The sequence below is a fragment of the Tribolium castaneum genome, chromosome 8 (assembly GCF_031307605.1).
Source record: "Tribolium castaneum strain GA2 chromosome 8, icTriCast1.1, whole genome shotgun sequence".
Taxonomy (NCBI): Eukaryota; Metazoa; Arthropoda; class Insecta; order Coleoptera; family Tenebrionidae; genus Tribolium; species Tribolium castaneum.
In genome coordinates this window covers 13,719,566-13,746,392 of record NC_087401.1, presented here as the reverse complement: position 1 = coordinate 13,746,392, position 26,827 = coordinate 13,719,566, and the positions used below count along the sequence as shown (strand labels likewise).

General features: G+C 33.1%; 4 protein-coding genes and 2 non-coding genes across 9 annotated transcripts; 3 read left to right on the top strand and 3 right to left on the bottom strand.

The window, feature by feature from the left end:
• Nucleotides 1-282: 282 nt before the first annotated feature.
• On the top strand, nucleotides 283-473 carry LOC135267034 (U2 spliceosomal RNA). The gene has a single exon (XR_010335282.1). It is a non-coding gene; the product is annotated as a U2 spliceosomal RNA (small nuclear RNA).
• A 443-nt stretch (nucleotides 474-916) lies between these two features.
• LOC103313407 (zinc finger protein 142) lies at nucleotides 917-5,227 on the bottom strand. Of its 3 annotated transcripts, none has more exons than XM_064358360.1 (3): nucleotides 5,069-5,227; nucleotides 1,703-5,019; nucleotides 917-1,654 (listed from the first exon to the last, which is right to left on the bottom strand). In XM_064358360.1, exon 2 carries the CDS (start codon nucleotides 4,994-4,996, stop codon nucleotides 3,314-3,316), a length of 1,683 nt encoding a protein of 560 aa, XP_064214430.1. In that variant the 5' UTR covers nucleotides 4,997-5,019; nucleotides 5,069-5,227; the 3' UTR covers nucleotides 917-1,654; nucleotides 1,703-3,313. The 3 variants fall into 3 exon arrangements, with proteins under 3 accessions (XP_064214430.1, XP_064214431.1, XP_008194801.1); XM_064358361.1 differs by having other exon boundaries at nucleotides 917-1,619; XM_008196579.3 differs by having other exon boundaries at nucleotides 1,707-5,019.
• A 1,277-nt stretch (nucleotides 5,228-6,504) lies between these two features.
• Nucleotides 6,505-8,044, top strand: LOC103313401 (zinc finger X-chromosomal protein). Its single transcript, XM_008196560.3, has 2 exons — nucleotides 6,505-6,618; nucleotides 6,667-8,044. Exon 2 carries the CDS (start codon nucleotides 6,672-6,674, stop codon nucleotides 7,971-7,973), a length of 1,302 nt encoding a protein of 433 aa, XP_008194782.2. The 5' UTR covers nucleotides 6,505-6,618; nucleotides 6,667-6,671; the 3' UTR covers nucleotides 7,974-8,044.
• A 2,123-nt stretch (nucleotides 8,045-10,167) lies between these two features.
• On the bottom strand, nucleotides 10,168-11,763 carry LOC660363 (zinc finger Y-chromosomal protein 1). The gene is made up of 2 exons (XM_966600.4): nucleotides 11,651-11,763; nucleotides 10,168-11,603 (listed from the first exon to the last, which is right to left on the bottom strand). Exon 2 carries the CDS (start codon nucleotides 11,597-11,599, stop codon nucleotides 10,361-10,363), a length of 1,239 nt encoding a protein of 412 aa, XP_971693.1. The 5' UTR covers nucleotides 11,600-11,603; nucleotides 11,651-11,763; the 3' UTR covers nucleotides 10,168-10,360.
• A 650-nt stretch (nucleotides 11,764-12,413) lies between these two features.
• On the top strand, nucleotides 12,414-25,108 carry LOC103313409 (zinc finger protein 845). Of its 2 annotated transcripts, none has more exons than XM_015980974.2 (2): nucleotides 12,414-12,501; nucleotides 21,591-25,108. In XM_015980974.2, the coding sequence occupies exon 2, from the start codon at nucleotides 21,607-21,609 to the stop codon at nucleotides 23,002-23,004; it is 1,398 nt and encodes a 465-aa protein (XP_015836460.1). In that variant the 5' UTR covers nucleotides 12,414-12,501; nucleotides 21,591-21,606; the 3' UTR covers nucleotides 23,005-25,108. The 2 variants fall into 2 exon arrangements, with proteins under 2 accessions (XP_015836460.1, XP_015836461.1); XM_015980975.2 differs by having other exon boundaries at nucleotides 12,454-12,524.
• LOC103313408 (uncharacterized) lies at nucleotides 25,070-26,479 on the bottom strand. Its single transcript, XR_010335266.1, has 2 exons — nucleotides 26,388-26,479; nucleotides 25,070-26,336 (listed from the first exon to the last, which is right to left on the bottom strand). It is a non-coding gene; the product is annotated as an uncharacterized LOC103313408 (transcript).
• Between the last annotated feature and the right edge of the window lie 348 nt (nucleotides 26,480-26,827).

Below are 26,827 nucleotides of genomic sequence, written 5' to 3'. Positions count from 1 at the left end.
GACAAAGAAATTTTTCAAAAAATGTTGCGACTGTTTTTCAAGAATTATTCAGTGGGTTCAAGATTCTTCCATATTATAATTTTAGTATTATCTATTTATTTTTATTTTAAAATATATACAGGTTTTTATAGCCTGTGAATTATTGTTTGCACGATGGGAATATGTATGTGAACGGGAAGCAGCAAGTACTGGCGTTGTCTGCGGTGTGGCGCTGCTGTCTGTAACTCTCGACGCTTAAACGTACAGTGTGTGGATAAATTTGTTTCTGGAGATTTGTTCGTTATCGCTTCTCGGCCTTATGGCTAAGATCAAAGTGTAGTATCTGTTCTTATCAGCTTAATATCTGATACGCCCCGCATGCGGGGCCAGTATATTAAACTGATTTTTGGAAATTGACGGAGGCTAGGGGCTTGCTCCACCTCCGTCGCGGGTTGGCCCGGCATTGCAGTACAGTCGGGATCGGCCCACCTAATATAACCAAAAAACATTTCTACTTTTTTTCCTTCTGGAAAAAGTTCTGGTTACATTTCGGGAACCTTTAACGACCGGAGTTTTTACATTGTTTGAAAATGTTATATTGATGTCATTGACTTTTTATGATGCGTCTTTAAGCCATTTATGAATAACTTTAAATTTTGGACAAATTGATAATTAGAGTAGGCAGTTAAGGTGGGCCCTTCATATAATCAAAAATATTGCTAAAAACGGTTTAAATTCCGGATGCTCCCGGAGCAAGTTATTGTAGCTGTCCCGGATTATTAGACAGACTACCGAAGTTTGGTTCATTCATTTTACGATTTTTTATCTTTTTATCCCAAAAAATTCCGTATTTACATTGGTATTTACCACGGACTTGTCAAAAGCTTGACAAGTACTTTTGCTTTTTTTATGACAGGAGCAGGATCAAAAAGGGAAAAAAACAAACAAAAACAGTTTATTATAACAATTCACGATACTTCTTGTTTTACAGAATGCAAGCTCAACTTATGCCTTCTAAAATTATCTTTTCTCTTACACTTATACTCGCACAACTCGCACCTAAAAATCTCACCACTTCCACGTGTACTTCTCTTTTTCGTCAAATGTGCACTATACTTATGTCTTTTAATCTCGAATTTTTTCTCCGATTTGTAGTCACACAAATCGCAACTAAAGACCACACTAGCACCTCCATGATTCCTCTTAATATGTTTATTCAAATTAGCTTTGAATCTTCCTTTATAATCGCAAAGATCGCATTCAAACCATTTAAGTTCCGAGTCTGTGAAATGCACAACCAGTGTATGTTTCTTTAAGTCACTTTGCACCTTTGAACGATAGGTACAGCGGTCACAGTTGTACCACTCAATAATGGCTTCTGACTCCGTGTGTCTCCTAATTATGTGGCATTTCAGGCTGAATTTTTTCTTGGTTTTGTATGGACATTCTGTACATTCATACATGACCACGTCTTGCGAGTGATTATAGTTTTTGTGTTTTGTGAAATTCTTTTTGTTTTGCGTTTTGTAACTGCATGAGTCACAACTGAATTGATGGCATCCAGTGTGTTTTCTCGTGATGTGTCTTTGTAGGTTCGAGCTGACCTTAGTCTTGAAAGCACATTGTTCACACTGAAACCACTTTATTTCTTCAGATAGTTTGTGTCTGCTGATGTCTTTAAAACAGTTTTTTATTATTAATTTATCAATATTCAAGTCCTTACCAACATTGTGATGCAAACTTCGGGTGTGGCGATGCAAAAGAAGCTTAAAGTCGCTTGTAAAAGTGCAAAATTCACAATTCAAAGGCTCAAGTTTTCGAGCACAGTTGTATAGTACAACTTTGGATATTTCCATAATTGAATCCCAAATCGTTACTTATTTATTACTCTAAGTTTGTTTTTTATTAGAATAATCAACTTTTGGAATGTTTTTATTTATTTACTTTGTATTGTGCCATTATTTGACAGGTGTTCACTAAAACTACAAGCGAAAAGACCTACTATAAGGTTGCATCAAAGTCTTTTTCCGCGAATTCCGAAAACTGGACATCAAAATTAAAATTTTTTAAACTAGTAAACGAAAACGAATTTGAAATATACCGCAGTGTAATTGTAGTTAATTTGCCTGTTATACGTTAATTCGCGATTAACCCGTGAATCAAAGCACGGTTGATTGGTTCAACCTGGTCACGTGATCAGTTTAACTAAACCGACGTTTAAGCAATTAGGTTAAAAATTTTAAAATATTTTTTTATAACTCAATTCATGCACTGGGGCCATACATTGTCTTTTTTTCTATATCAAGGTTGCTTTTTACATACACTGTCATTTTTAAATCACGTTTAACTCAGTTAAAATTATACGAAAAAAGTAATTTGGATTATAAAAACTGTTCATCAAAACTTATTAAAATTTGGTATACTTATGCTTAGGAGTATATAAATTGTATCGTTTCAGATGTTTATTAAATTTCTATCTCCATTTGTTCTTCGGATACAAGGCTAACTTGATTTTTTTAGATAGCAACAAGGTTTAAATTTAATATTTTTGAGAAGAGCATTTTTTTCTGAGTTCTATGGTATAACACATGCATACCTTACTTAAATCGAAACTTAAAAAAAAATCGAAAATTTTGAAAAATGTAGCCTTGGAAATGTTGTCTTTATCTATCGTTAGCTCATTAACCAAAAAATAAGTAAAAGTTAAAAATAATTGTTAAAATAACACTTTTAACTGAAAAAGAACACGTTTTAATTAAGAAATTTTAAACACGGAATACTTGATTTTTATGCTACAAACGATGTTCAAACTGATTTCCACTAACTTCTTGGCTTTCTGTCTCCATAATAAACCAACATTAGATTTTTTTCGCTGTTTTACTTAAATGTACCATTATTAAACTAATTATTGCACCCAAGTTTAATTTTTATCTAATATACAAGTGACAGATATCGCTAATGACAGTGTTTTCAAAGCTAACTTAGTTTTACTATTCCAGAAAAATTTTGAATTTTTATTTTTTTACATTTTAGTAAAAGTAAAGGTGGGTATCATGTTACATCATTGAATTCAGAAAAAAATGCTCTTTTAAAAATGATTAAATTTGACCCTTCGTGCCATTAAAAAAAATCAAGTTAGCCTTGAATTTTCAAAATAAATGACGATAAAAATTTGAAAAAGCTCTCAGATGATAGAATTTAAACACTTTTAGCCGTTCCCCAAATTTCAAGGTTTTCTGTTAAACCGTTCTGAAAATTTTTATTTATTTCCCAATCACAAACACAATTAAATAAAAAATATATTTATAAAGCAACAACACAAAAAATCAACCCTTCACACTGCTTCCTTCTTCCCCAAATGCATGGTAAACTTATGCCTCTTAACATTCTCCTTCCTTTTCGACTTATACTCGCAAAACTCACACTTGAACATCTTCGTCTCATCACTTTCATGCACCGCCCTCACATGCCTCACCAAATACTGCTTAAACTTTCCCTTATAATCACACCGATCACACTCAAACCACTTGACCGCTTCCACATCCGAATGCTCCCTGATGATGTGCTGGTTCAAATACGTCCGAAACCTGGTCGTGAAAAAACAATGCGGGCACTCGTGCAACAATTTGGATGGATTATGTCTAAAAGCCACGTGTTTTTGTAAAGCTTCATGGCTTGCTGTTTTGTACGGGCAGAGCAGGCATTTGCAGTCCTTGGGGACAGTGTCAGCATATTGCACTTTTTTGCGCCGACTTTCACACATGTGCCTTAATCGAACGTGTGATTTTAAGTCCGACTGGATCTTTGATTGGTAATTGCATTGGTCGCACTTAAACCACTGCGCGTCCAAGGCGGCTGTGTGTTGCCTGATCACGTGGTATTTGAGAACTGTGCTGTGTTTTGTTTTGAAGGGACATTTGCTGCACACATACTTGATTGAGTCTTGCGGAGGGGAATGGTTGTAGCGTTTGTGCCTTTTTAGGTTATTCAACCGTTCGGTCTTATAGTCGCATAAATCGCAACCAATCAGAAGCGAGTCGTCAACAATTGTATGTTTAAGTTTGAAATGTTTAGTTAGGAGATAATTGATCTTGGTTTTGAAGTCGCATTGGTCACACTGTAGCCATATGTCTTCTGACCCATTTGTATGTTCCTGAAGTTGGTGGTGCTTTAGCACCTTTGGATGCTTGGTTTTGAAGGAACATTGCGTACACCCATAGACGATAACATTGGGTGTCGAATGGTTGTAGCTTTTGTGCCTTTTTAAGTTTTTTTCGCGGTTTGTTTTATAATTACATAAATCGCAACACAGTTGATTTGAACCAATAACAGTGTGTTTTAAATTAACATGACGTGTTAGGGACGCCTTTAGCTTGGTTTTGTAGTCGCATTGGTTGCACTGCAGCCACATCTCGTCCGTTTGTGAGTGCCCACCTAGATGGTTTTTCAGACAGTTTGGTTCTTTGGTTTTATAGTCACACTTAGTGCAACCATAAATCGTGTTTTGCGAAACCAGATGGTTGAAATTGTGGTGTCTTTTCAACTGGTCCTGGCGTTGGGTTTTATAATTGCACAAATCGCAACTAAACCATTGAGAATCGTCCAGTGGTTGGTGCTGGCGTTTGGTGTGTCGGAGTAAAGTTGATTTTATTTTGGATTTGTATGGGCATTTTTCGCACTGGAACCATTTGATTTCGTCGAGTGGCGTGTGCTTGCTGATGATGTGGAATTTGATTGTGACTTTTTGGGTGGCTTTGAAGGGGCACTGGGGGCATGAAAATCGGTACACTTGTTTGCATGTTGTTGACCGATGTTTGGAGTAAATCAGGAGGGAGAACGTTATCAGGTCGCACTTTTGGCATTTGTACTTGCGGAATTGTCGGTTTTCGTCGAAATTTTGGTGGAATTTGCGCTCGTGGAGATGCAGAATTGTCTTAAAGTCGGTTTTAAAGCCGCATTGTTTGCAATCGTAAGGCTCTGGGGGTTGGTCACAAGTGAACAGGTCTTCAGTGAACATTAAATCGATTTCGGTGTTACTTTCTAAAATTACAGAAGTGGGCGTTTTATTAACACCATAAATTATACCAACTTTTAGGTTTCGTCCACTCTTTTTCTTATATTTTAAAATAACATTTTTTTTGTTAGTTACGTTGACAGAAAAGTGCAGTAACCTCACAAGTGTAAACTGTCAGGTTACATAATTGTGGGCGCACCTACGTCCAGAAATCGAGAACAACATTACACTTTTGGTGTTTTTTTACTTCAATTTTTATTTGTTATATAATTACTTTTTGGGGCTATTGTCAATTAAATATTTTACGTGTTCTTCGCACAAAACACTTAAGGGACCGGTTTATAGAAACGTCATTAGTTTAATTCGCAATTAAATAATTGATCACGTGACCAAATAGAAGCAGTTTGGTTGGTCCATTTACAATTAACTTAATTACCGCAAATAACTTTAATTGAGCTTCCTATAAAACGGTCTTTTAACCGGTTTACTGAACGTTTTGAGTGCAATTAACTTTTAATTTCGGATTAATTTGACGTTTGTCAATGCAATTTAAATGGTTACTTAATTCAAATTAGATTAATTCGGAATTAAATTTTAATTTCGGACCATAGGGTTGGTTTATAGAAGCGTCATTAAGTTAATCTGCAATTAAATGATCACGTGACCAAATTGAACAAATGTCATTGGTTTATTCGCGTTGTTTATCAACGAATTAAATTTTAACAAAGCTTTCTATAAACTACTCCTACGTATCGGTATTTATTGCTGATTTAGTAATTGACTAATTTTGACGTTAAGAAAAAATGAAAAAATTTAAAAATTTATACAGAGCTTTTTAGTCCATTATTGATTTTTAAATAATGTTAAAAAAAAAATAATGTTTTTCTTCCATGAACTTCAAAAATAGGAGAAAGGGAAAGGTAAAAAAAAGAGAAAACATGTTAAAAGTAAAAAATCCATACAGGGTGAGTCAATAGTAGGTTATTTCTAAATTTCTACGAATATGCAACCAATAATACTGATTCCAGTTGACCAGATCGGTATCGATAAAAAAAAATTAATAAATTTAATCCACATTTACATTGTTCCGGGTAGTGTCAAGTTAAGTTGTTTAAAAAATAAAAAAACTATGTTGATTCAATTAAAATTTTTAAAAAACAGACGAAGTATTTGAGTGGTAAGTGCAATTAGTATTTTTGATTGCATCTTGGGACATGTCAAAAGTAGCTCACTATCGATTCACCTTGTATAATTAAAAACTTCGTAAAAATATATTTTTTGCCAAACTTTTCTCAAACACCAACTTTAGTACAGTAATTAAAAACGTTCAGCTAAGCAGTTGGAATCTTTTATTACGTGTTCACTAAAAAATTGTCTTTATAAAAATACTTGTTTCGCGGTATTAGCAAAACTTTAAGAACTCAAAACATCAGATTTTTCGAATTTAGTTTGCCCTTCATTTTAAGATTTTATTATTCTACCCTTCCGGATTTCACCGTAGAAGTAATTTGTCCACCTACACCTACATAGGTTGTTGAACTACTCACGTCAAACAAAAATTATATTTTATCTCAAAAAACGTTTCAAAAATGTGGTGAAAAACCTAGAATTATTATACAAATAAAGTTAGTAAAACATATTATTAAAAAAATCATCATTTTGTCCAATTTTAGGAAAAATGCTTGATGATGCCCACTACATATGTGCCGAAACGCCTGAAACTTACAGATGCGAACTTTGCAATTTCACAACCGACTTCAAACTCATTTTGCACCAACACGCCCAAAACTTCCATCACAATTCACCGGGGAACGAAACCAGCAAAAAAATTCAAAAATATAAATGTTACAAATGCGATTTTAAAACGTTCTCAGTACTGTTGTGGTTCAAGCACAATGTTCGCAAAAATCTAGAAATTGGCGAATTTACATCACCTCAAGCAACGCGTTTTGAATGCACTTATTGCCCATTTAAAGCCACCCAAAAAGGGTCGTTAAAATCGCACATTCTCCGCAAACACACCCCATCTGACGAAATCCAATGGTCCCAATGCACACAATGCGCTTTCAAAACCAAACTAAAAACATCGCTAAAAAGACACATCAAGCGCCAACACACCAACAGTGACGAAGTTCAAATCAAGTGTGACCTGTGCAATTATACAACAAACCGCCAAGATAATTTAAGGAGACACAAAAGTTACAATCATTTGCCACCTAGTGTTATCCACGAGTGTAGGGAATGTCCGTTCAAGACGAAACATGGGGGCGACTTGAAGCGCCACCACATCAGACACCACGTAGCTTCCGAGGCCATAAGTTGGCACCACTGTCACCTTTGCCCCCACCGGTCTAAAACCCAGTCAGACTTGAAATCACACATTCGGTTAAAACACGAGGGCGTTAAACAGGAGACCAAGTTCTCTTGCGATTTTTGTCCGTACAAGACCTCGCAACAAATTTCTCTCAAACGCCACATCATCAGACGCCACACAGCGCCTGAAGAAGTCGAGTGGTTTGAGTGTGACCAATGCAACTACAAGGGCAAATGTAAAGAATATCTGCGTGATCACAAAAAAATGCAACACTCTGATAGCAGTGTCCAGAAGTTGGCTTGCAATGAGTGTCCGTTTAAGACAATCTCTGAGGACGATTTGAAAAAACATGTCGCTAAAAGACACTCTTCGAAGAAGTTGCACGAGTGTCCGCATTGTTTTTTCACAACGCATCTGCCGTTTTTACTGAAACGGCATATAGTTGTTGAACACACTGAGCCTGGGGATATCAAGTGGTTCCAGTGCGAGCAGTGTGACTATAAAGGCAAACTTAAGTATAATTTGACGAGACATGTCAAGTCGGTGCATAAGAGTGGCGAGGCGAAGATGATTCACTGTGATTTGTGCGAGTACAAGTCGAAGAAGAGGGAGAATGTGAAGAGGCATAAGATCAGTATACACCTAACTAAACAAAAAATTCAGTAGGTGGTTTTTTTTGTTTACAGTTGTTATTTATTACTTGTATTTACTATTTGTTAATAAAAATTGGAAACCTGTACTTGTATTTTAATGACCAGACTTGAACTGTATACATACAGGGTGGCCCACCTGTTCTTCCCTCTTCTATAGTTCAGTTATAAGTAAAGTTGGACTTTTGATATTTTGCAGACGTTATTTATGCTCTAGGACGTATTTCAGGAAAATATTTTTCATTATACAGAGTGGCCCAAAATGTATGACGTCACAATACTTTTTATTAATATATTTATTTATTTTTTTTTATTACAACCAACCCTAACGTAAATCTTAACACATTCCGAGTTATTTTATTGCTGAAAATCCACTTTTTTTAATTTACCGCTTATATAATTTTGATGCATTTTCAAAGTACGTTATAACCAGACTTCAATGTATTTTTATAAAAACGAATTTCTTAGTGAGGAAGTTTCAAATCCCGGCCACAGCCTCTTTTTTTGTAAAGTGTTTATTAGAAACATATTGATAAATGTTAACGTACTTAAAAGTACAAAACAAACAAAAAGAAACAAACTTAATCATAGAATGGTAAAAACTAAGATGAAAATTAAAATTAATTTTTGCTTATTTTAAAATCCAATTATTTCCATAAATTTTGCCAAAAAAAATATCGAATTAAGTCGGAAAGGATTGGGCCTTAAAGTACTTTTTTGGCAAGGTTTTAGTACATTGAGCAATCATTAAATTAAACCTAAAAACCATTTTTTAGATAGTTTTAACTTATTATTATTAAAAAATGTGTGAAATTTCGACAAAATAAACAAGAAAATTATCGAATTGAATCGAAATGTCGACAAACTAAACAAAAAATCATCGAATTGGATCGAAAATGTTATTATTTCTGCACATTTTGTTAAATTTTTCTATAAAAATAAGAGTCGCTAAAAAGTATGGTTAGAGTTAAATATTTTCAGAACGGTTCAACAGAAAACCTTGAAATTTGGGGAACAGTTAAAAGTGTTTAAATTCTATCATCTGAGAGCTTTTTCGAATTTTTATCGTCATTTATTTTGGAAATTCAAGGATAACTTGATTTTTTTTAAATGGCACGAAGGGTGAAATTGAATCATTTTTAAAAGAGCACTTTTTTCTGAATTCAATGATGTAACATGATATCCACCTTTACTTTTATTAAAATGTAAAAAAATTAAATTCAAAAATTTTCTGGAATAGTAAAACTAAGTTAGCTTTGAAAATACTGTTAGCGATATCCGTCACTTGTATATTAGCCAAAAATAAAACTTGGGTGCAATAATTACTTTAATAATGGTACATTTAAGTAAAACAGCGAAAAAAAATCTCATGTTGGTTTATCATGGAGACAGAAAGCCAAGAAGTTAGTGAATATCAGTTTGAACATCGTTTGTAGCATAAAAATCAAGTATTCCGTGTTTAAAATTTCTTAATTAAAACGTGTTTTTTTCAGTTAAAAGTGTTATTTTAACAATTATTTTTAACTTTTACTTATTTTTTGGTTAATGAGCTAACGATAGATAAAGACAACATTTCCAAGGCTAATAAAATTTTACATTTTTCAAAATTTTTGATTTATTTTTAAGTTTCGGTTAAATTAAGGTATGCAAGTGATATACCATAGAACTCAGAAAAAAATGCTCTTCTCAAAAATATTAAATTTGACCCTTGTTGCTATTTTAAAAATCAAGTTAGCCTTGTATCTGAAGAACAAATGGAGATAGAAATTTAATAAACATCTGAAACGACACAATTTATATACTCTTAAGCATACACCAAATTTTAATAAGTTTTGATGAATAGTTTTTATAATATTTAACTGTATATTGTAGTTTGTTAAGTATTTTTTTGTAAATTGTCGCCATTTTGATGCTTTAACAGGCATACTAAAACACGCAACGTCATCAAGTAGTCATGAGCATGACGGAACATTTTACGAATATTTTTAGGTATTTTGGCTAAATTATCAGTTTCACGTAACGTTCATGCAAAATTATCTTCATTATCATTCATACTTGTGTTTTTTGACAGCATTTGGATAAAACAAAAATTTGAAATCAATTTTTCACCTTCAAAATTGAGACATTGCCAATCGTCACAAAAAAATGTGGATTCAGGTTCAGGTCAGTGGCAGGGGTACCACCTTGATGATAAAAATACAAATACTATATAGGTTTCCAGTTTTTATTATTAAATATGTACATAAAAAAACAAATTGAAGATAGTAGTTTCCAAGTGGGTGTAGGTATTGTTTAAAATAATAAGTGGTGCCAACAATATTATAATATCAAACGAACAAACAAATTTATCACTTTCCTAGCACTGGAGCTTGATAAAAAAACGAAGATAAAAATAGACTTTCTTCACAACACCTCCTGAATTTTTTGTTTAGCTAGATGTATACTAATCTTATGCCTCTTAACATTCCCCCTCTTCTTCGACTTGTACTCGCACAAATCACAGTGAAACATCTCCGCCTCGCCACTCTTATGCACCGACTTGATATGTCTCGTCAAATTACACCTAAGTTTGCCTTTATAGTCACACTGCTCGCACTGGAACCACTTGATATCCCCAGGCTCAGTGTGTTCAACAACTATATGCCGTTTCAGGAAAAACGGAAGATGCGTTGTGAAAAAACAATGCGGACACTCGTGCAACTTCTTCGAAGAGTGTCTTTTAGCGACATGTTTTTTCAAATCGTCCTCAGAGGTTGTCTTAAACGGACACTCATTGCAAGCCAACTTCTGGACACTGCTGTCAGAGTGCTGCATTTTTTTGTGATCGTTGAGATACTGTTTGCATTTCCCCTTGTAACTGCACTGATCGCACTCAAACCACTCGACCTCTTCAGGTGCTGTGTGGCGTCTGATGACGTGTTGCTTCAAGCACAGTTTATACGGGGTCTTGTAGGGACAAAAATCGCAAGAGAATTTGGTTTCACGCTTCACACTTTCGTTACTTAACTTTAAGTCAGTGTGGCGTTTTAAGTGGTGGCGCTTCAAGTCGCCCCGATGTTTCGTTTTGAACGGACATTCCCTACACTCGTAGATAACACTAGGTGGCAAATGATTGTAACTTTTGTGTCTCCTTAAATTATCTTGGCGATTTGTTGTATAATTGCACAGATCGCACTTGATTTGAACCTCGTCAGTGTTGGTGTGTTGGCGTTTGACGTGTTTAGCTAAAGACGATTTATGTTTGCCTTTAAAATCGCACTGTTCGCATTGGAACCAAGCGATTTCCTCAAGTGGGGTGTGTTTGCTGACGGTGTGCAATTGTAGGGTGATTTTTTGAGCGGCTTTAAAAGGACAGTAATTGCAATAGAAGCGACAGACTGGTTTAGATGTTGTGAATTCACTAATATCTAAGTTTTTTCGCAAATTGTGCTTCAGCCATAGCAGGACTGAGCAAGTTTTAAGGTCACATTTGGAGCATTTGTATTTTAGGATTTTTTCACGGGTTTCGTTTCCCGTTGAGTTGTGGTGGAAATTGCGGGTGTGGTGATGCAAAATGAGCCTCAAGTCGGTTTTAAAAGTGCAAAGTTCACAGCTGAAAGATTCAGGCGTTTGGGCACAGCTGTAGTTGGCATCGTCAAGCATTTTTCTGAAATTGTAGAATTGTATTTTATACTATTATGTGTTTTTATTAACTTTAATTGTATAATTCCAAGTTTTTTCACATGATTTGAGACGTTTTTATTTTACTTTTGCGAGTAGTTCAACAAACTGGGTTACGTCATGTATGGGACAAGGGGACAAAGTACTCTTTCTGTGAATTCCGGTCAGACAGAATGGAAAGCCAATTCGAATTTTTAGATTTTAGACAGTGTTTAAAACATGAATTTAAAGTTAATCGAGAATATGATGATTTTTTAAATTTTGCTTCCTTTACATACTTTTTTAAGGAAGCTTCAGATCACGGTCGCAACCATTTTGTTGTTTTTTTTTTTTTTTTGAAATATTTATTTATGATTTAACAAAACATGAAATGGAAGAATATTGATAAACTTATAACATGTTGTTTTATAAAACTACAAAATAAAAATTGAACCAAAAGAAAAAATAATTAATAAACACTGAAATACTATTAATTCAATACAATTTTTTATTTTCTTGAATTACTTTAATTCAAATTTTTATTTTCTTCTTTATTTCAAATTTTTTGAAACCAAAAAACAACGCAGAATTATAACAACTAAAATAAAAATCAAAGCTTTGTAAACCATGTTCGCAATAAAATAAAGGCATATTTTCTATTCTCTAATTGTTTCCAAATTTTTTTTTGCTTATTGTTACTTTTCTTATTTTTTTTAGTAGTTTTACTATTGTTAATTTTATCAATATTAATTATAAAAAAGTTTTTTTGTATAGTTTTCGTAGCCAACATTTCGCTGTCACTGTAATTCGCTACCACCACTGACCTTGTCCTTCGATTTTTTTTTATTTAAATCTGTGATTTTAATAAACTTGTTGCTTAACCTGTGCTAAGTTCTTGGATAGTTGTAAGTATTGTAATAAAATAATGGTATGTTACAGGCACATGACGAAATGCCCTGTATATATGTTACGGCTAATGTGTAAACTTGGATAGTTTACAAACTAGCTGCTTAGTTTGTAAATTAGCCAAGCCGTTGGCTATTTTAATAGAGAACGCAATTTCAAGGTCAACTAATATAGCGGTTAGTTTGTAAACTAGCCAAAATTCTTGGCTATTTTACGTGAAAGACAGAATGGAAATTTATATTTTGCATTTTAATGATTGTAAGACCAACTATCATAAGGTTCTTAAGTTGGCTGTGGTTTGTAAACTATCTAAAACAGCTTTTGTTTCAGTTAGTTTATAAACCAGACACGCTAATCAAAAATAAAAGATCTCTTAACCTCAAAGCTAAAGGAATTGGGTATTTTGTGTTACTATATACAGGGGGTGTTCTGTCTAAACCCCACATTAGAAGTATTGGTAAGTGAAGTAATAACGATAGTCATTTGAAAATTCGTATACAACTGTTATGATCCAAAATGACTAAGTCATGCTGACTCATGCATCCCCAAACCTTGTTGATATCAAGACTGATAACAAAGTATATATATACAGGCAGTTAGAATAAGAAGTATGAATATGAATATGAATCTGAATCTCAATCTCTTCATGTTCTAGTGTAGTGTTAGTTTTAATAAACATATTCAAGAAATATTGTCCATTTACTACTCATCTTCAAAGAAGGCACTCAACAAATTGGCGCAGTCAGTAGGATGCGAAGATTGTGACAAAGAAGAAAGAAAATTGGGTCGACATCAAAAATCGAACCCGTTTTCCCCCAATTGCCACAATTGAAATTAATCTTCAAGAAGTCAAAGAAAAGGGTCGAGAAATTTTCATCGAGTATCCCACAGCTTTGAACGTAAGTGGACAATCTTTTTCTAAAGCTATTTTTAAATCTAGTAGTACGTTTATCCTGTTGCATGTTTCTTCGTTCACACGCAAAAAAAAATAATAATGACTACTATCACTACCACTACACCTACAACCTCCACAACAATCATAACAACATCGCAAATTCAAAACCCTATTCCTAATCCAAATCATAACTCTAACAATAATAATGATAATAAGGAAAACTCAAACACCAATGATACGCCAATTCATAACATGTCTGATATCCGGTCAATCATTTCTAACGATTTTGACGGGGACAGAAGCAAGCTTTACGATTTTCTCCAAAATTGCGGTCAAGCGTGGGCGTTATGTCGCGGAGACCAAAAAATTTTAATAATCTCGTATATGGAATCTAAACTAAAAGGTGCTGCTAGAGCACAAACCCGATTTCACAAATTTTATTCTTTTAAAGAATTTCGTGATTGCCTACTAAAATTATTTGGAGACAGACGCGATTTTTCACAAATACTAGAAGAATTAAGTTCGATTCGACAACATAGGAATGAAAGCGTTCAATCTTACTTTTCGCGAATAGAAAATTTGCAAACCTTAGCTTTTAATAAAATATCTTTTCAAGACGAAAAAGAATCATGCGGCCGAACAGCAATGATTGACGAAATCGCTCTACAAAGATTCATTTTACATGCTAACGAAGAAATATCAAATGCTTTGAGACGATCTAAACCACAAAACTTAAACGATGCGTTAGCTGAAGCCCTTGACGAGGAAAGATTTTTAAATGCTCGTAAATATAATTCATCAGATTTTTCTGTTAATAATAAATTTTGTTCCTATTGTAAAGTCAAAGGTCATTTGTCAAAAGAATGTCGAAAAAGAAATGTAGATCAAAGTCATTCACCTAATCATAGTGTATCTAAAAATCATAAAACAAAATCAAATTTTAATAGTAACTCCAATTCAAAATTTTGCCGTTACTGCAAAAAGAACGGTCACTTAATCGAAGAATGTAGGAAACGCGAATATAATAATCAGAAAAAACAAAGCCAATCCTCTTCAAATAATAATGTCGTTAATTTAAACTCACAAACGTCCACAGTGAGTGTCGCACTAGTGGACAACCATTAAATTCAAAGTTCGACACAACTCGCAAACAAAATTCCAAAGTTATCTTCAAACCAAACAATGACAAAACTCAGAAAAATATCATTATTCATAATGTTCGTTTACGAACAAATAATATGGTCTATGTTTTCTTTCCGCATCTTGATAATAATAACGACTTAATAACTTTCAAATTTCTTATTGACACTGGTGCTAGTGTCTCATTGATAAAAACAGATAAACTTAAGCAAACCCCATTATATTTCAACCCTAATGATAAAATCATGATTAATGGAATTTGTCCAAACAAACAAATATTAACTACTGGCAGTGTTAATTTAGAACCCATTTTCGATGGTTACAAAACAAAAATCAAATTTCACATTGTCAAAGGACCAACAAACATACCTTTTGACGGGCTACTTGGCAATGATTTTCTTTTACCCGGAAAAGCGGAAATCAATTTAAATCAACTTAATTTAAAAATAAATTGCCTTCCAGTTTCTATCAAAATTTTTACAGATATCGAACAACCTTTTATTAACGAACCGCAATTGTTACCATTATCAAATAATCAAATCAAAAAGGAAGCCATCACTTTAAATCCGCGATCGGAAACTTTTATTGAAGTAAATATAGTCAATAATATAACAGAAGGTATCACACCCGAAATTAAAATTTGTAACGGAGTTTTTATTGCTAAAGCTATTTTAAAGGTCACAAATAAGAAAGCAATTACTTCTATTGTAAACACTACGGATAAAGCTGTTAAAATTAACTTTATTAATCTCGCTTTAGAAGAATTTGTAGAAAACGATTCTTATGTTTTTCACAACTCAGTTGAAAATTACAATTTAAAAAATTCAGCAACTTCTAGATTTAGAATCATTCAAGAAAATGTAAAGTTGGACCATTTAAACAACGATGAAAGAAATTCAATTTTAAAATTATGCGAACAATATAATGACATTTTTCATTTAGAAAACGATGTGTTAACTGCCACTGATGCAATTAGGCACAAAATAATAACAACAGATCCGAAGCCAGTTACCTCTAAAACATATCGATTACCTAAAGTTCACGAATCTGAAGTAAACACCCAAATTGCAAAAATGCTTAAACATAAAATTATTAAACCCTCTAACTCTCCCTATAACGCGCCTCTTTGGGTAGTTAGAAAAAAAGTGGACAATTCTAACATTCAAAAATGGCGTGTCGTAGTAGATTATCGCAAATTAAATGAAATTACTGTCGGCGATTCTTTCCCTATACCTAACATGGAAGAAATTTTAGACCAACTTGGACACTCGTGCTACTTTTCAACACTAGATCTCGCGAGCGGGTTTCACCAAATTAAAATGGATGAAAACGACGCGTACAAAACCGCATTTTCGTCATCCACAGGGCATTACGAGTTTACAAGAATGCCATTTGGCTTGAAAAATGCCCCCGCGACATTTCAACGTCTAATGAACACTATCTTAACTGGGTTACAGGGTAGCCAATGTTTTGTTTATCTCGACGATATAGTTGTCTATGCATCTTCCATTGAAGAACACTCGTCTAAATTAAAAAATATCTTCCAGCGTCTCCGGGAAAATAATCTTAAACTTCAACCCGACAAGTGCAATTTTATGCATCGCGAAGTTATTTTTCTGGGACATATAATATCTGACGAAGGCATTAAACCCGACCCGGAAAAGGTAAAAGCAATTACGAAATTTCCTACGCCAAAAGATCCTAAAAACATAAAACAATTTTTGGGTTTGGCAGGATACTATACTCGTAGAAAATTCATTCCAAATTTTGCGAAAATAGTTAAACCTTTAACGGTACTTCTTAAAAGTAATACAGATTTCACCTGGACTGAAAATGAATCAAAAGCATTTGAAACTCTTAAATCAATTTTATCAAAAGATCTTGTTCTCCAATATCCAAAATTCGACGAAGAATTTATAGTCACTACTGACAGTTCAAATTTTGCTATAGGCGCGGTATTGTCTCAAGGTGAGATAGGCAAAGATCTCCCAATATCCTATGTATCGCGTACTCTTAACGATTCAGAAATAAATTACTCAACTACGGAAAAGGAACTTCTCGCTATTGTTTTTGCGGTAAAAAAATTTCGACCTTATCTTTACGGACGCAAATTTAAAATTATTACAGATCATAAACCCCTCACGTGGTTATTCAATTGTAAAGACCCATCATCGCGGCTAGTAAGATGGCGTCTCAAATTAGAAGAATTTGAATATGAAATTTGTTATAAACCAGGAAAAATAAACACAAACGCTGACGCTCTTTCTCGAAATCCTGTTCTAACAATTAACCATGATAATAAAAGATACGATAATTTTGTAAAATTTCACTATGAAAATCAAGAACTCATAGAATATCCTAATATAAAAGATAATGTTTTTTCCAAATTTCCGAATTTAATTTTAATTTCTAAAGATTTTGATCCCGAAAACAAACACTTTCACGATATAAACGAAATGTATGATTTAAATGAAATTAATCTTGACAACATTGGTTTACATGATGCAATTGTTCTTAAAACTAATAATGATCGTAAAACTTATTTATTAATTACCCACCTAAATTATTTTGATTTACCTTCATCTAAAGACTTGTTTTACTCGCTAAAAAACCTTTACAATATAATTAAACAAGAAAACGATACTCATATTTTTATAAAAGATCCTAGATTTTATAATCCTAACTTTAAGTTAAACATAATTTACGAAATGTTGTATTATATTTTTCAAGATGAAGTTCAATTTTCCTTCATATCATCTGCAAAAGTACAACCTAAATCAAAAGAAGAAATCCTTAAAATAATTAAAGAAAATCATTCGACTTCTTCTAGTGGACACCCGGGATTTAGTAAAACATATAAAAGAATTAAAGAAAATTTTAAATGGAAAAGCATGAAAAAAGATATTCGTAATTTTATTCAAAACTGTAAATTTTGCCAAGAAAATAAAACTAATCGACATCCTTTAAAGGCACCAATGCAATTAACAAATACTTCAAGTCAACCTTTCGAAAAAATATTTATTGACGTTGTGGGACCTCTCCCAATCACTGAAAACGGTAATAGATTTATACTTACCATTCAAGATGATCTTTCAAAATTTTCCTACGGTTACGCCCTTCCAAACCACGAAGCGCAAACAATAGCAGAAAAGCTATCTAATTTTATTTTACTTTTTGGTATTCCTAAATCTATTGTCAGTGATAATGGAACCGAATTCACTTCAAACATCATTAAAGAAGTTACAAAACTATTCAAAATTAAACATATAACTACTTCTCCATACCACCCACAGTCTAACGGTGCTTTAGAGCGTTTTCACTCTACTCTAAAAGACTATCTTAAACATTTTATCAATAAAAATCAAAACGATTGGGACTCATACATTACAACAGCTATGTTCGCATACAACACTCAAATCCATTCTTCAACACACTATACACCATACGAATTACTTTTTGGGCATAAACCTATATTACCTTCAAATATTACACAAGCTCCAAAGTTTGAGTACACGTACGACGACTATCACAAAAACCTTCAACTTAAACTTAATAATTCATTTCAAATTGCAAAGAATAATTTAGAAAATGCCAAAATGACATCCAAAAACTTTTACGATAAAAAAACAAATGACCACAATTTTAAGGTAGGAGATTTAGCTTATCTACTCACTAAACAAATAAAACCAGGTCAATCTAAGAAATTAACAGCTAAATACTCAGGTCCGTACGAAGTCGTAAAAGTAAATAAAAATAACACTGTTCAACTAAAAATAAAAAACAAATCTTTAACATATCACAAAGATTTGCTAAAGCCACACATTGTTTCAGATGTGGACCTTGCTTTGGGCGCTAGTTCTGACAGCGCTTAATACCGATTAATCAAGCCGGAATTTTCTACCAGAAAATAGGCATTTTTCGAACTATTGAAGATTTTCATAAATTGATTACTTTTACAAACATAACTCTTTACGAAAGCCAATACCTACTTATAAAGTCGACATTCATTAAATCTAAGAAAATATTTCAACAATCTAAATTACCCTTTAAGCTTAATCATGTTTAATATAAAAATATGCTGTCCATTTTTGCTAAAGATATCGATATTTTATCTAGTAGAATTGATACTATCAAACATCTAGCGGGTGGTGAAATTTCTAAGGAAACGCGAAAACGTCGCGGATTAATTGATGCAGGTTCTTCACTTTTAAAATGGTTAATTGCGCTAACGATGCTAAACATTATGATGAGGCTATAAACTTCTTACTTAATCAAAGTAACGAAGTTCAATCATTACTTAAGCGTCAAACCACAATCATGTCCTCCAGTATTCAATTGTACAATCAAACAAGTTACTCTTTAAAGTTAATTGAAGAAAAATTTAACAAAAACTTTGAAAAATTTAATAATTTTAGTAGCCAATATCACGATGAAATGGACACACTTCTAAATTCCGAACTTCTTAGCCAACATTTTTCTCTAATGTCCCAGTTGATCGCAGACTTGAAAGAAAGTCTTGATCTTACTATTATTTCAATTTCTTTTGCAAAAAGTAATATACTACATCCTCAAATTGTTACTCCGAAAAACCTTAGAAATGAATTGATGAAAATTGAACTCAGTAAAGATTTAAAACTACCGATTCCTCTCGATCATTTTAACAACAGTAACATGTATTACTCCCTATGCAAACTAAACGTAGTTAGCTCTAATAACCTTATATTATTCTCATTAACAATTTCTTTAGTTAACAACGTAGATTTGGACTTATATAAACTTATTCCATTACCTATTTCTTTATCTAATCCTTATACCTATTCATTTATAAAACTATCAGATCCATTTTTAATACTGAGTACTACTAGAAATAAATTTAGCAAACTAAAAGATTTGTCTAACTGTCAAAGCATAGCCGGAGATTTGTTTTTATGTCACAATACACTCTTATATTCAACTTCCGACACAACAATTTGCGAAGTTCTTCTACGTATAAGAAAACCCTTGACCATTCCGGAAAGTTGCGATATGAAGACTGTCAATGCTTCAATAGAAATCTATCACCAAATCTCATCTAACGAATGGTTGTTTATTACAACAAAACCTGTTGGCGCGGCGATCATTTGCGAAGACTCCACGAGTGATGTAATTGACATCAGTTTGGAAAGAACTGGGCTTTTGAAATTGTCTGCAAGATGCAAGTGCTTCACTTCATCAACCACTCTTATAGCTGTCGCAAATAAAAGCGGTACTTTTAGAAACCACATTCCCGATGTACAAATTCTCCCTTCGAATATCAAAGACTCTAGATCAACACCAATCAGATTGGAAACTTTAAGACTCTCTCACGAAAATCTAGATTCATTGGAGACATCAAGAAAAGAGTTGAAAGACATCAACGATGCATTAGAGAGGCAATTATCAAAACCGTTTGTTGAAAAACATTTTTCATCCTCCAATATTTTGTGGTTCTTGACGAGTTTAATCTTAGTTGGTCTGGTGCTAACCATTCAACATTGGATTCGCAAAATTCGAACGAAAACTACCAGTCCTGCATCCACAACGGTCCGTTTCATGGCAGCTTCCGAAAGTAAATCCGAGGTCAAGTCCGAAAATACCGAGTCACCACCAACTGGAGTTGTAAAGACTTTTCAAACCAATAGAGGAGAGTGTGACCCGCAGAATTGCAAAATTTTCTTTTATAATTAATTTTAACATAAATGCGATGCGTGCTTGTTTTTTTTTCTGTTAATTAGGTACTTTAAATTTCCGATATTGTATCATTTTATTTTTATTTTTTTTGTATTCATTCATTTTTTTATATTGCAACAAAAATGAACAATTTCAAGGGGGGAGGGATGTTATGATCCAAAATGACTAAGTCATGCTGACTCATGCATCCCCAAACCTTGTTGATATCAAGACTGATAACAAAGTATATATATACAGGCAGTTAGAATAAGAAGTATGAATATGAATATGAATCTGAATCTCAATCTCTTCATGTTCTAGTGTAGTGTTAGTTTTAATAAACATATTCAAGAAATATTGTCCATTTACTACTCATCTTCAAAGAAGGCACTCAACACAACCATAATCTCTTATGTCCTTCTCAATGAAAATATTTTCAAGATGGTGACACTTCCGGTTATACCGGAAGTCGCTATCAACTTCCTTATTTTAAATGGAAAGCTATATTTTTAATGCGTTTTTGGAAAACTAGAGTTATTTTAAGCTAGTTTTCATAAGCTCTCCCTATACCTAAATTTAGCCGTTTACGAAATATTTAGGGTTTTTAATTTTTTTTGGATTTGCACCTTCCACTTCAAAAATCTCTGCCATTTTTAAAAATTTGGAAATACTTTTTAGCTCATTTGAAAGAGGAAGCCTAGATCTTTCTTCGATGTTTTCAAATTTCTAAAAAATAATAACAAACACCAAATGTTTAAAGTTAAGTTTTCAGAACTTTAAGCACCTATAACTCAATTTTTTCAATGAAATGCCACAAGTTTTATTTCATTAAATCGTAGAGAATTTAATTCTGCATCGATGTGTATTAGCATTCCCTATACTTATGTTTAATAGTTTTCAAGTTACAAAAATTTTTGTTGGGATTGAGAAATTCATTAGCCATAAGCTTTTTCTCATAGGTGGCCATGGAACGGACGGCCAACATAATTTTGAAAAGTGTTTGTCGTTTGTTTAATCAGAAATGTTTTTACGGCCAACTTTGCAAAAATAATGGTTAGTAAGGAATTTTTTACAATGTCAACAAACCAACATAACTTGAAAATTATCACAGATAGGTATAGGGATGCAGATGCGATGCAGAAAAAAATTATCCTCCATCTGGTAAAATAAAAATTGGGACATCCCATTTGAAAAAATCAAGTTATGGGTACTTGAAGTTGTCCAAACTTAACTTAAAATTTTTGGGTTTATTAACTACTTATCCGATTTTAAACACACTGGAGAACAGGTTTAAGCCTTCTCTTTTAATTCTCGAAATATATTTTTACATTTCAAATTAACCTCGACCTAGCCTACTTTTTTCAGGTTTTCATTTCCCGAAATGCAACTGTACAAGTGCAAAAAGTGCAATTTCCGAACAAAACTCTTATCCAAGATAAATGTCCACCTCACAATCCACACAAAAGGCAAAGAAACTTTTAATTGCTCAAATGGCGAACTGGAACCTTACAAATGTCACAAATGCAAAACATTCAAAACGCCATTATTATCACAACTGAGACATCACATCATTCAAGGTCACACATCTGAACGTGGCAAATCCCCAATCTACAAGTGTCCCACTTGTGACTTCAACTCGTTTTCGAGTTATTTGCTCTCGAGACATTTAAATTTTACAAAACACCAGGAAAAGGATATCTCCAGATGCATGTATTGTGGTTATACAGCTAGATCTCCTTCAACTTTGAAACGGCACTTAAGCATGAAACACATGAGTCTTATCGACGATTCCAAGATTAATTGGTTCCAATGTAAGCATTGCCCGTTCAAGGCCAAAGAAAGAGCCTCTTTGAAAAAACACATGAATTGTAAACACGACCCCACGTCTCGCTACCCGTGCAACTTTTGCCACTACAAGGCCAAAAGGAAGGACAACTTGAAACAACACCTCATCAATCGACACGAAGTCAAAAACCTCTTCCAGCCTTTGCTGTGTCATTATTGTGATCATAACTTCAAAAATATATATCATTTGAAAGTGCACATTGTGTCAAAGCACCCCTTGATGTGTGACTTTGAGTGCTTCCAGTGCGACCAGTGCCAGTACAAGACGCTGTTTAAGAGCAGCTTAGAGAGGCACATGACCAGGAGACACGACTCCGATAGGCTCAAGTGTGACCAATGCGAATTCACAACCAAACACAAGCCCAGGTTTCAAAACCATATTACTTACAAACACACTGAAAATCCTACATTCGCATGCGACCAATGCGAATTCAGAACGAAATACAAGTACGAGCTAAAAATCCATGGCATAATTAAACACAATGAAAACACTAAAATGTATAAATGTGGAAAGTGTGATTACAAGACCAAACTTGCGAAGTATCTTAAAGTGCATCAAAGCAACCATCATGGCGACGCTCCAGTGTTTCAGTGCAACACTTGTGACCATAAAGCAAGTGCTAGAAGCAGTTTGTTTAGACATAGGCGGGCACTTCACTCCATTGGCTCTTACAAGTGCAACGAATGCAACTTGGATTATAAAACCAAGTTTGAACTTGAAATGCATAAAAAAAATGGGCACTTGGAGGATGTTAAGTTGCACGAATGTGACCTTTGCGATTTTAGAAATGTGCATTTGGAAAATATAACTTTGCATAAAGCTGTTAAACATTCGGAGAAGTGGTTTTATTGCGCACATTGCGACCACAAAACCAAAAGGAAGGAGCGGTTGCGTGTGCATTTGAAATGGCAGCATGATTTTGTACTTCCTTAGTGGTTTTGAAGCATTATTGTACTTATTCTGTACTACTAAGCAAAAACGTCGTAACTACTTTAAGTATTTTTTGAGTTATTTCATGTTTCTTAAATTTTCTATGGCACCTATGATTGGAGTTAATGGACGATTATGTATATGTTTTTAGAGCGTTGTTTTTCGATATACAGTTGAAATAAACAATTTCAAAAGTTTTAAAAAGTCATAACTACAAAAAAACAAAAAGCTAGAGATTAGCATAATAAATTAACAAAGAAGATATTTAAAAGAACAACCAAGGCTTATAAATATATGGTTACTAAGAAGTATGGTTACAGCCTTTTTTTAATGTGTTCTTTTTTGTGCAAAGTTTCTAGTGAACTTATTATCTTCAAAGATTGATTGCTCTTATCTTTTTTCCAAGGTTAATATTTTAGTGCCAAGAAAGTAGTTTTTTAACACCTAGAGCCTGTACAAACTTAATGCTAAAAGCACTGATTTCGCACATGTCAAAAAATTCTAACAACTATCTGATGTTTCTTTCCATATTAACTAGAATTTTTTGATTCTCTTCCAGTTTTCTCTATGTAACTTCTTTTGTACTGTATGTGTGTCTACTAGTTCTACATGTAATAAGCTACTTTTTTATTTTTATTATTTTTTTCTTTTGTTGTTACACAATTATGATTTTGAATTGTTGCCCTATAATTGGGCATTCTATGTGTTATTATTATTATAAAGACAACATTTGCAAAGTAAACAATATTTTATTAGTTAGAATGCTAAAAACTATTAAATTTGACCCTAAGTTAGCCTTGTATCACCAGAACAAATTTAATATAGATGTTTTCTTCCAAAACACAAAAAATCATTACGTTATTAATTACGTCCGTAGTTTTTATACAGTTAAATTTTATAAAAACTGTTCATCAAAACTTATTAAAATTTGGTATATGCTTAAGAGTATATAAATTGTATCGTTTCAGATGTTTATTAAATTTCTATCTCCATTTGTTCTTCAGATACAAGGCTAACTTGATTTTTTTTTAATAGCAACAAGGGTCAAATTTAATATTTTTGAGAAGAGCATTTTTTTCTGAGTTCTATGGTATAACACATGCATACCTTAATTTAATGGAAACTTAAAAAAGATCGAAAATTTTGAAAAATGTAAAATTTTATTAGCCTTGGAAATGTTGTCTTTATCTATCGTTAGCTCATTAACCAAAAAATAAGTAAAAGTTAAAAATAATTGTTAAAATAACACTTTTAACTGAAAAAACACGTTTTAATTAAGAAATTTTAAACACGGAATACTTGATTTTTATGCTACAAACGATGTTCAAACTGATTTCCACTAACTTCTTGGCGTTCTGTCTCCATGATAAACCAACATGAGATTTTTTTTCGCTCAGTTTTACTTAAATGTGCCATTATTAAAGTAATTATTGCACCCAAGTTTAATTTTTGGCTAATATACAAGTGACAGACATCGCTAATAACAGTATTTTCAAAGCCAACTTAGTTTTACTACTCCAGAAAATTTTTGAATTTTTATTTTTTTACATTTCAAGAAAAGTAAAGGTGGGTATCATGTTACATCATTGAGTTTAGAAAAAAAGCTCTTTTAAAAATGATTGAATTTGACCCTTCGTGCCATTTAAAAGAATCAAGTTAAATTTGAAAAGCTCTCAGATGATAGAATTTAAACACTTTTAACTGTTCCCCAAATTTCAAGGTTTTCTATTAAACCGTTCTGAAAATATTTAACTGTATCCATACTTTTTAGCGACTCTGTATATTTATTTTCTTAAAGTTTCAAGTTTCTTATCTTATTTCAACCAAAATATCAAATATTTTGCTTCTTAAATTAATAATTACAAGTACTTATTCTACACATTAAGTAATGCATTAATTATCACAATTTGAGTTATTTATCAGATTTTTCAATTATAATAAAAGATTTAATACAAATTTTTGAGATACCAAGTAATTTCGTAGAAATCACACAATTTTAATAACATCTATAAATGTAGATACTACGTTCTTGCTTAGCAGGCCAAAAAAGGTTTAGTAATAAAAACAATTAGAAAACATTTTTATTGAAATAAACAATTTATTTACACTTGATTTTTGGTAAAATGCCGCCTGACCTTATGCCTCTTAATATTATCCTTCCTCTTGGACTTATACTCACACAAATCGCAACTAAACATCTTGGCATTTTCATGCGCTTTCCTTACATGTCGCATCAAATCCCCCTTAAGCTTCCCCTTGTAATCACAATGCCCGCATTTGAACCATTCAATGTTTTCGGCATCGGTATGTTGTCTTATGACATGTTGCGTAAGATAAACCCTGAACCTTGTCGTATAAAAACAGTGAGGACACTCGTGCAACAATTTTCCCGATAGGTGTCTCCTTGCGATATGTTTTTTCAAAGCTGCCTCTGATGCTGTTTTAAAGGGGCAGTTTTTGCACGAGAGTCTCTGTACACTATTATCAGAATGCTGCATTTTTTTGTGAAGGATAAGGTTGTCCTTGCGTTTTCCTTTATAGTCGCAAAGATCGCACTCAAACCATTCGATTTCTTGAGTGCTTTTTTTTGCACCGTCTTGGGTATGTGTTACTTTAACGTGCTTTGCCATGTCTTTCTTTACCTTTGTGTGGTAACTGCAGTGCTCACAAGTGAGCCATAGGGCGGCCTCCGGGCCCGTATGTCTCCTCAATATGTGGGTTTTTAAGTGGCTTGGATGTTTTGTTTGAAAAGTACATTCTTTACACCCATACCAGCTAATATTTTTCGAGTGATTATACATTTTGTGTCTCTTTAAATATCGTTCTTGTTGCGACTTGTAATTGCACAAGTCGCAAAAAAACCATTCGGATTCATCAGTGACTGTGTGCTTTATTTTGATGTGTCTTTTTAACGAGGCTTTTAATTTAGTTTTGAAATCACATTGTTCACAATGAAACCAATTGATTTCGTCAACTGGAGTGTGTTTGTTAACAATGTGGAATTGCAGTGACACCTTTTGCGAGGTTTTAAACGCACAATAAGTGCATTCAAATCGGTAAACATTCGTAAATTCATTAATACCCAAGTTTTTTCTAACATTGTGTTTGAACCAGAGTAGGACTGAATAGGTGGCATAGTTGCACTTGCGGCATTTATACTTTGCAACAGTTTTACAAGTCGCTTCATTTTCAACTAAATGTAAGTTTCGGATATGGTGGTGCAAAATGAGCTTGAAGGCGGTTGTAAAATTGCAAAATGTACAAGCGAAAGCTTCAAGTGTTTGGGCACAGGTGAAACTAGGGTCAATGGACGCAAAGTTGCTTTGCATTTTGTCCTGAAATTATAGAGATAACTATTTTACTGATCAATTTAGGTTTTTACCAACTTTTAACTCTATATTTAACAGTTTTGTACATTTTAATTTGTTTGACAGTTTGACACGTTTACTAGATAACAAACGGTAAAGCGAGACGTTTGGCCAAAATCTCTAAGCCGCGAATTCCTGAAAAGCAGAATAGGAATTAACTTTGGCAAAAATTTATCAAAGTGATAAAATATAGCGATTTTTTTTCTTGGAGTATTTAATGAGACAATACATTTAGTTGTTTCATAAGTATTTTAAAAAACACCGTCACATTTCAAATATTTTTTTTAAATACAGGAGACCCATTTTTTTAAATGGAACAGCCTATATATTTTTGTATAATTATTCTACGCGAAAAAATAATGTAACTTTATTATAAACTATTATGGGTCTATAGTTTTTTCGTTTCGAAATTATTTAGCTTTATGAAATAAAAAAAAAATTGAAAAATCACTATCTTA

What these genes read in the sequence shown, in the direction of transcription:
- LOC103313407 (XM_064358360.1), bottom strand. Translation starts at nt 4,996, where the DNA reads ATGTTCACTGAAGACCTGTTCACTTGTGACCAACCCCCAGAGCCTTAC.
- LOC103313401 (XM_008196560.3), top strand. Translation starts at nt 6,672, where the DNA reads ATGCTTGATGATGCCCACTACATATGTGCCGAAACGCCTGAAACTTAC.
- LOC660363 (XM_966600.4), bottom strand. Translation starts at nt 11,599, where the DNA reads ATGCTTGACGATGCCAACTACAGCTGTGCCCAAACGCCTGAATCTTTC.
- LOC103313409 (XM_015980974.2), top strand. Translation starts at nt 21,607, where the DNA reads ATGCAACTGTACAAGTGCAAAAAGTGCAATTTCCGAACAAAACTCTTA.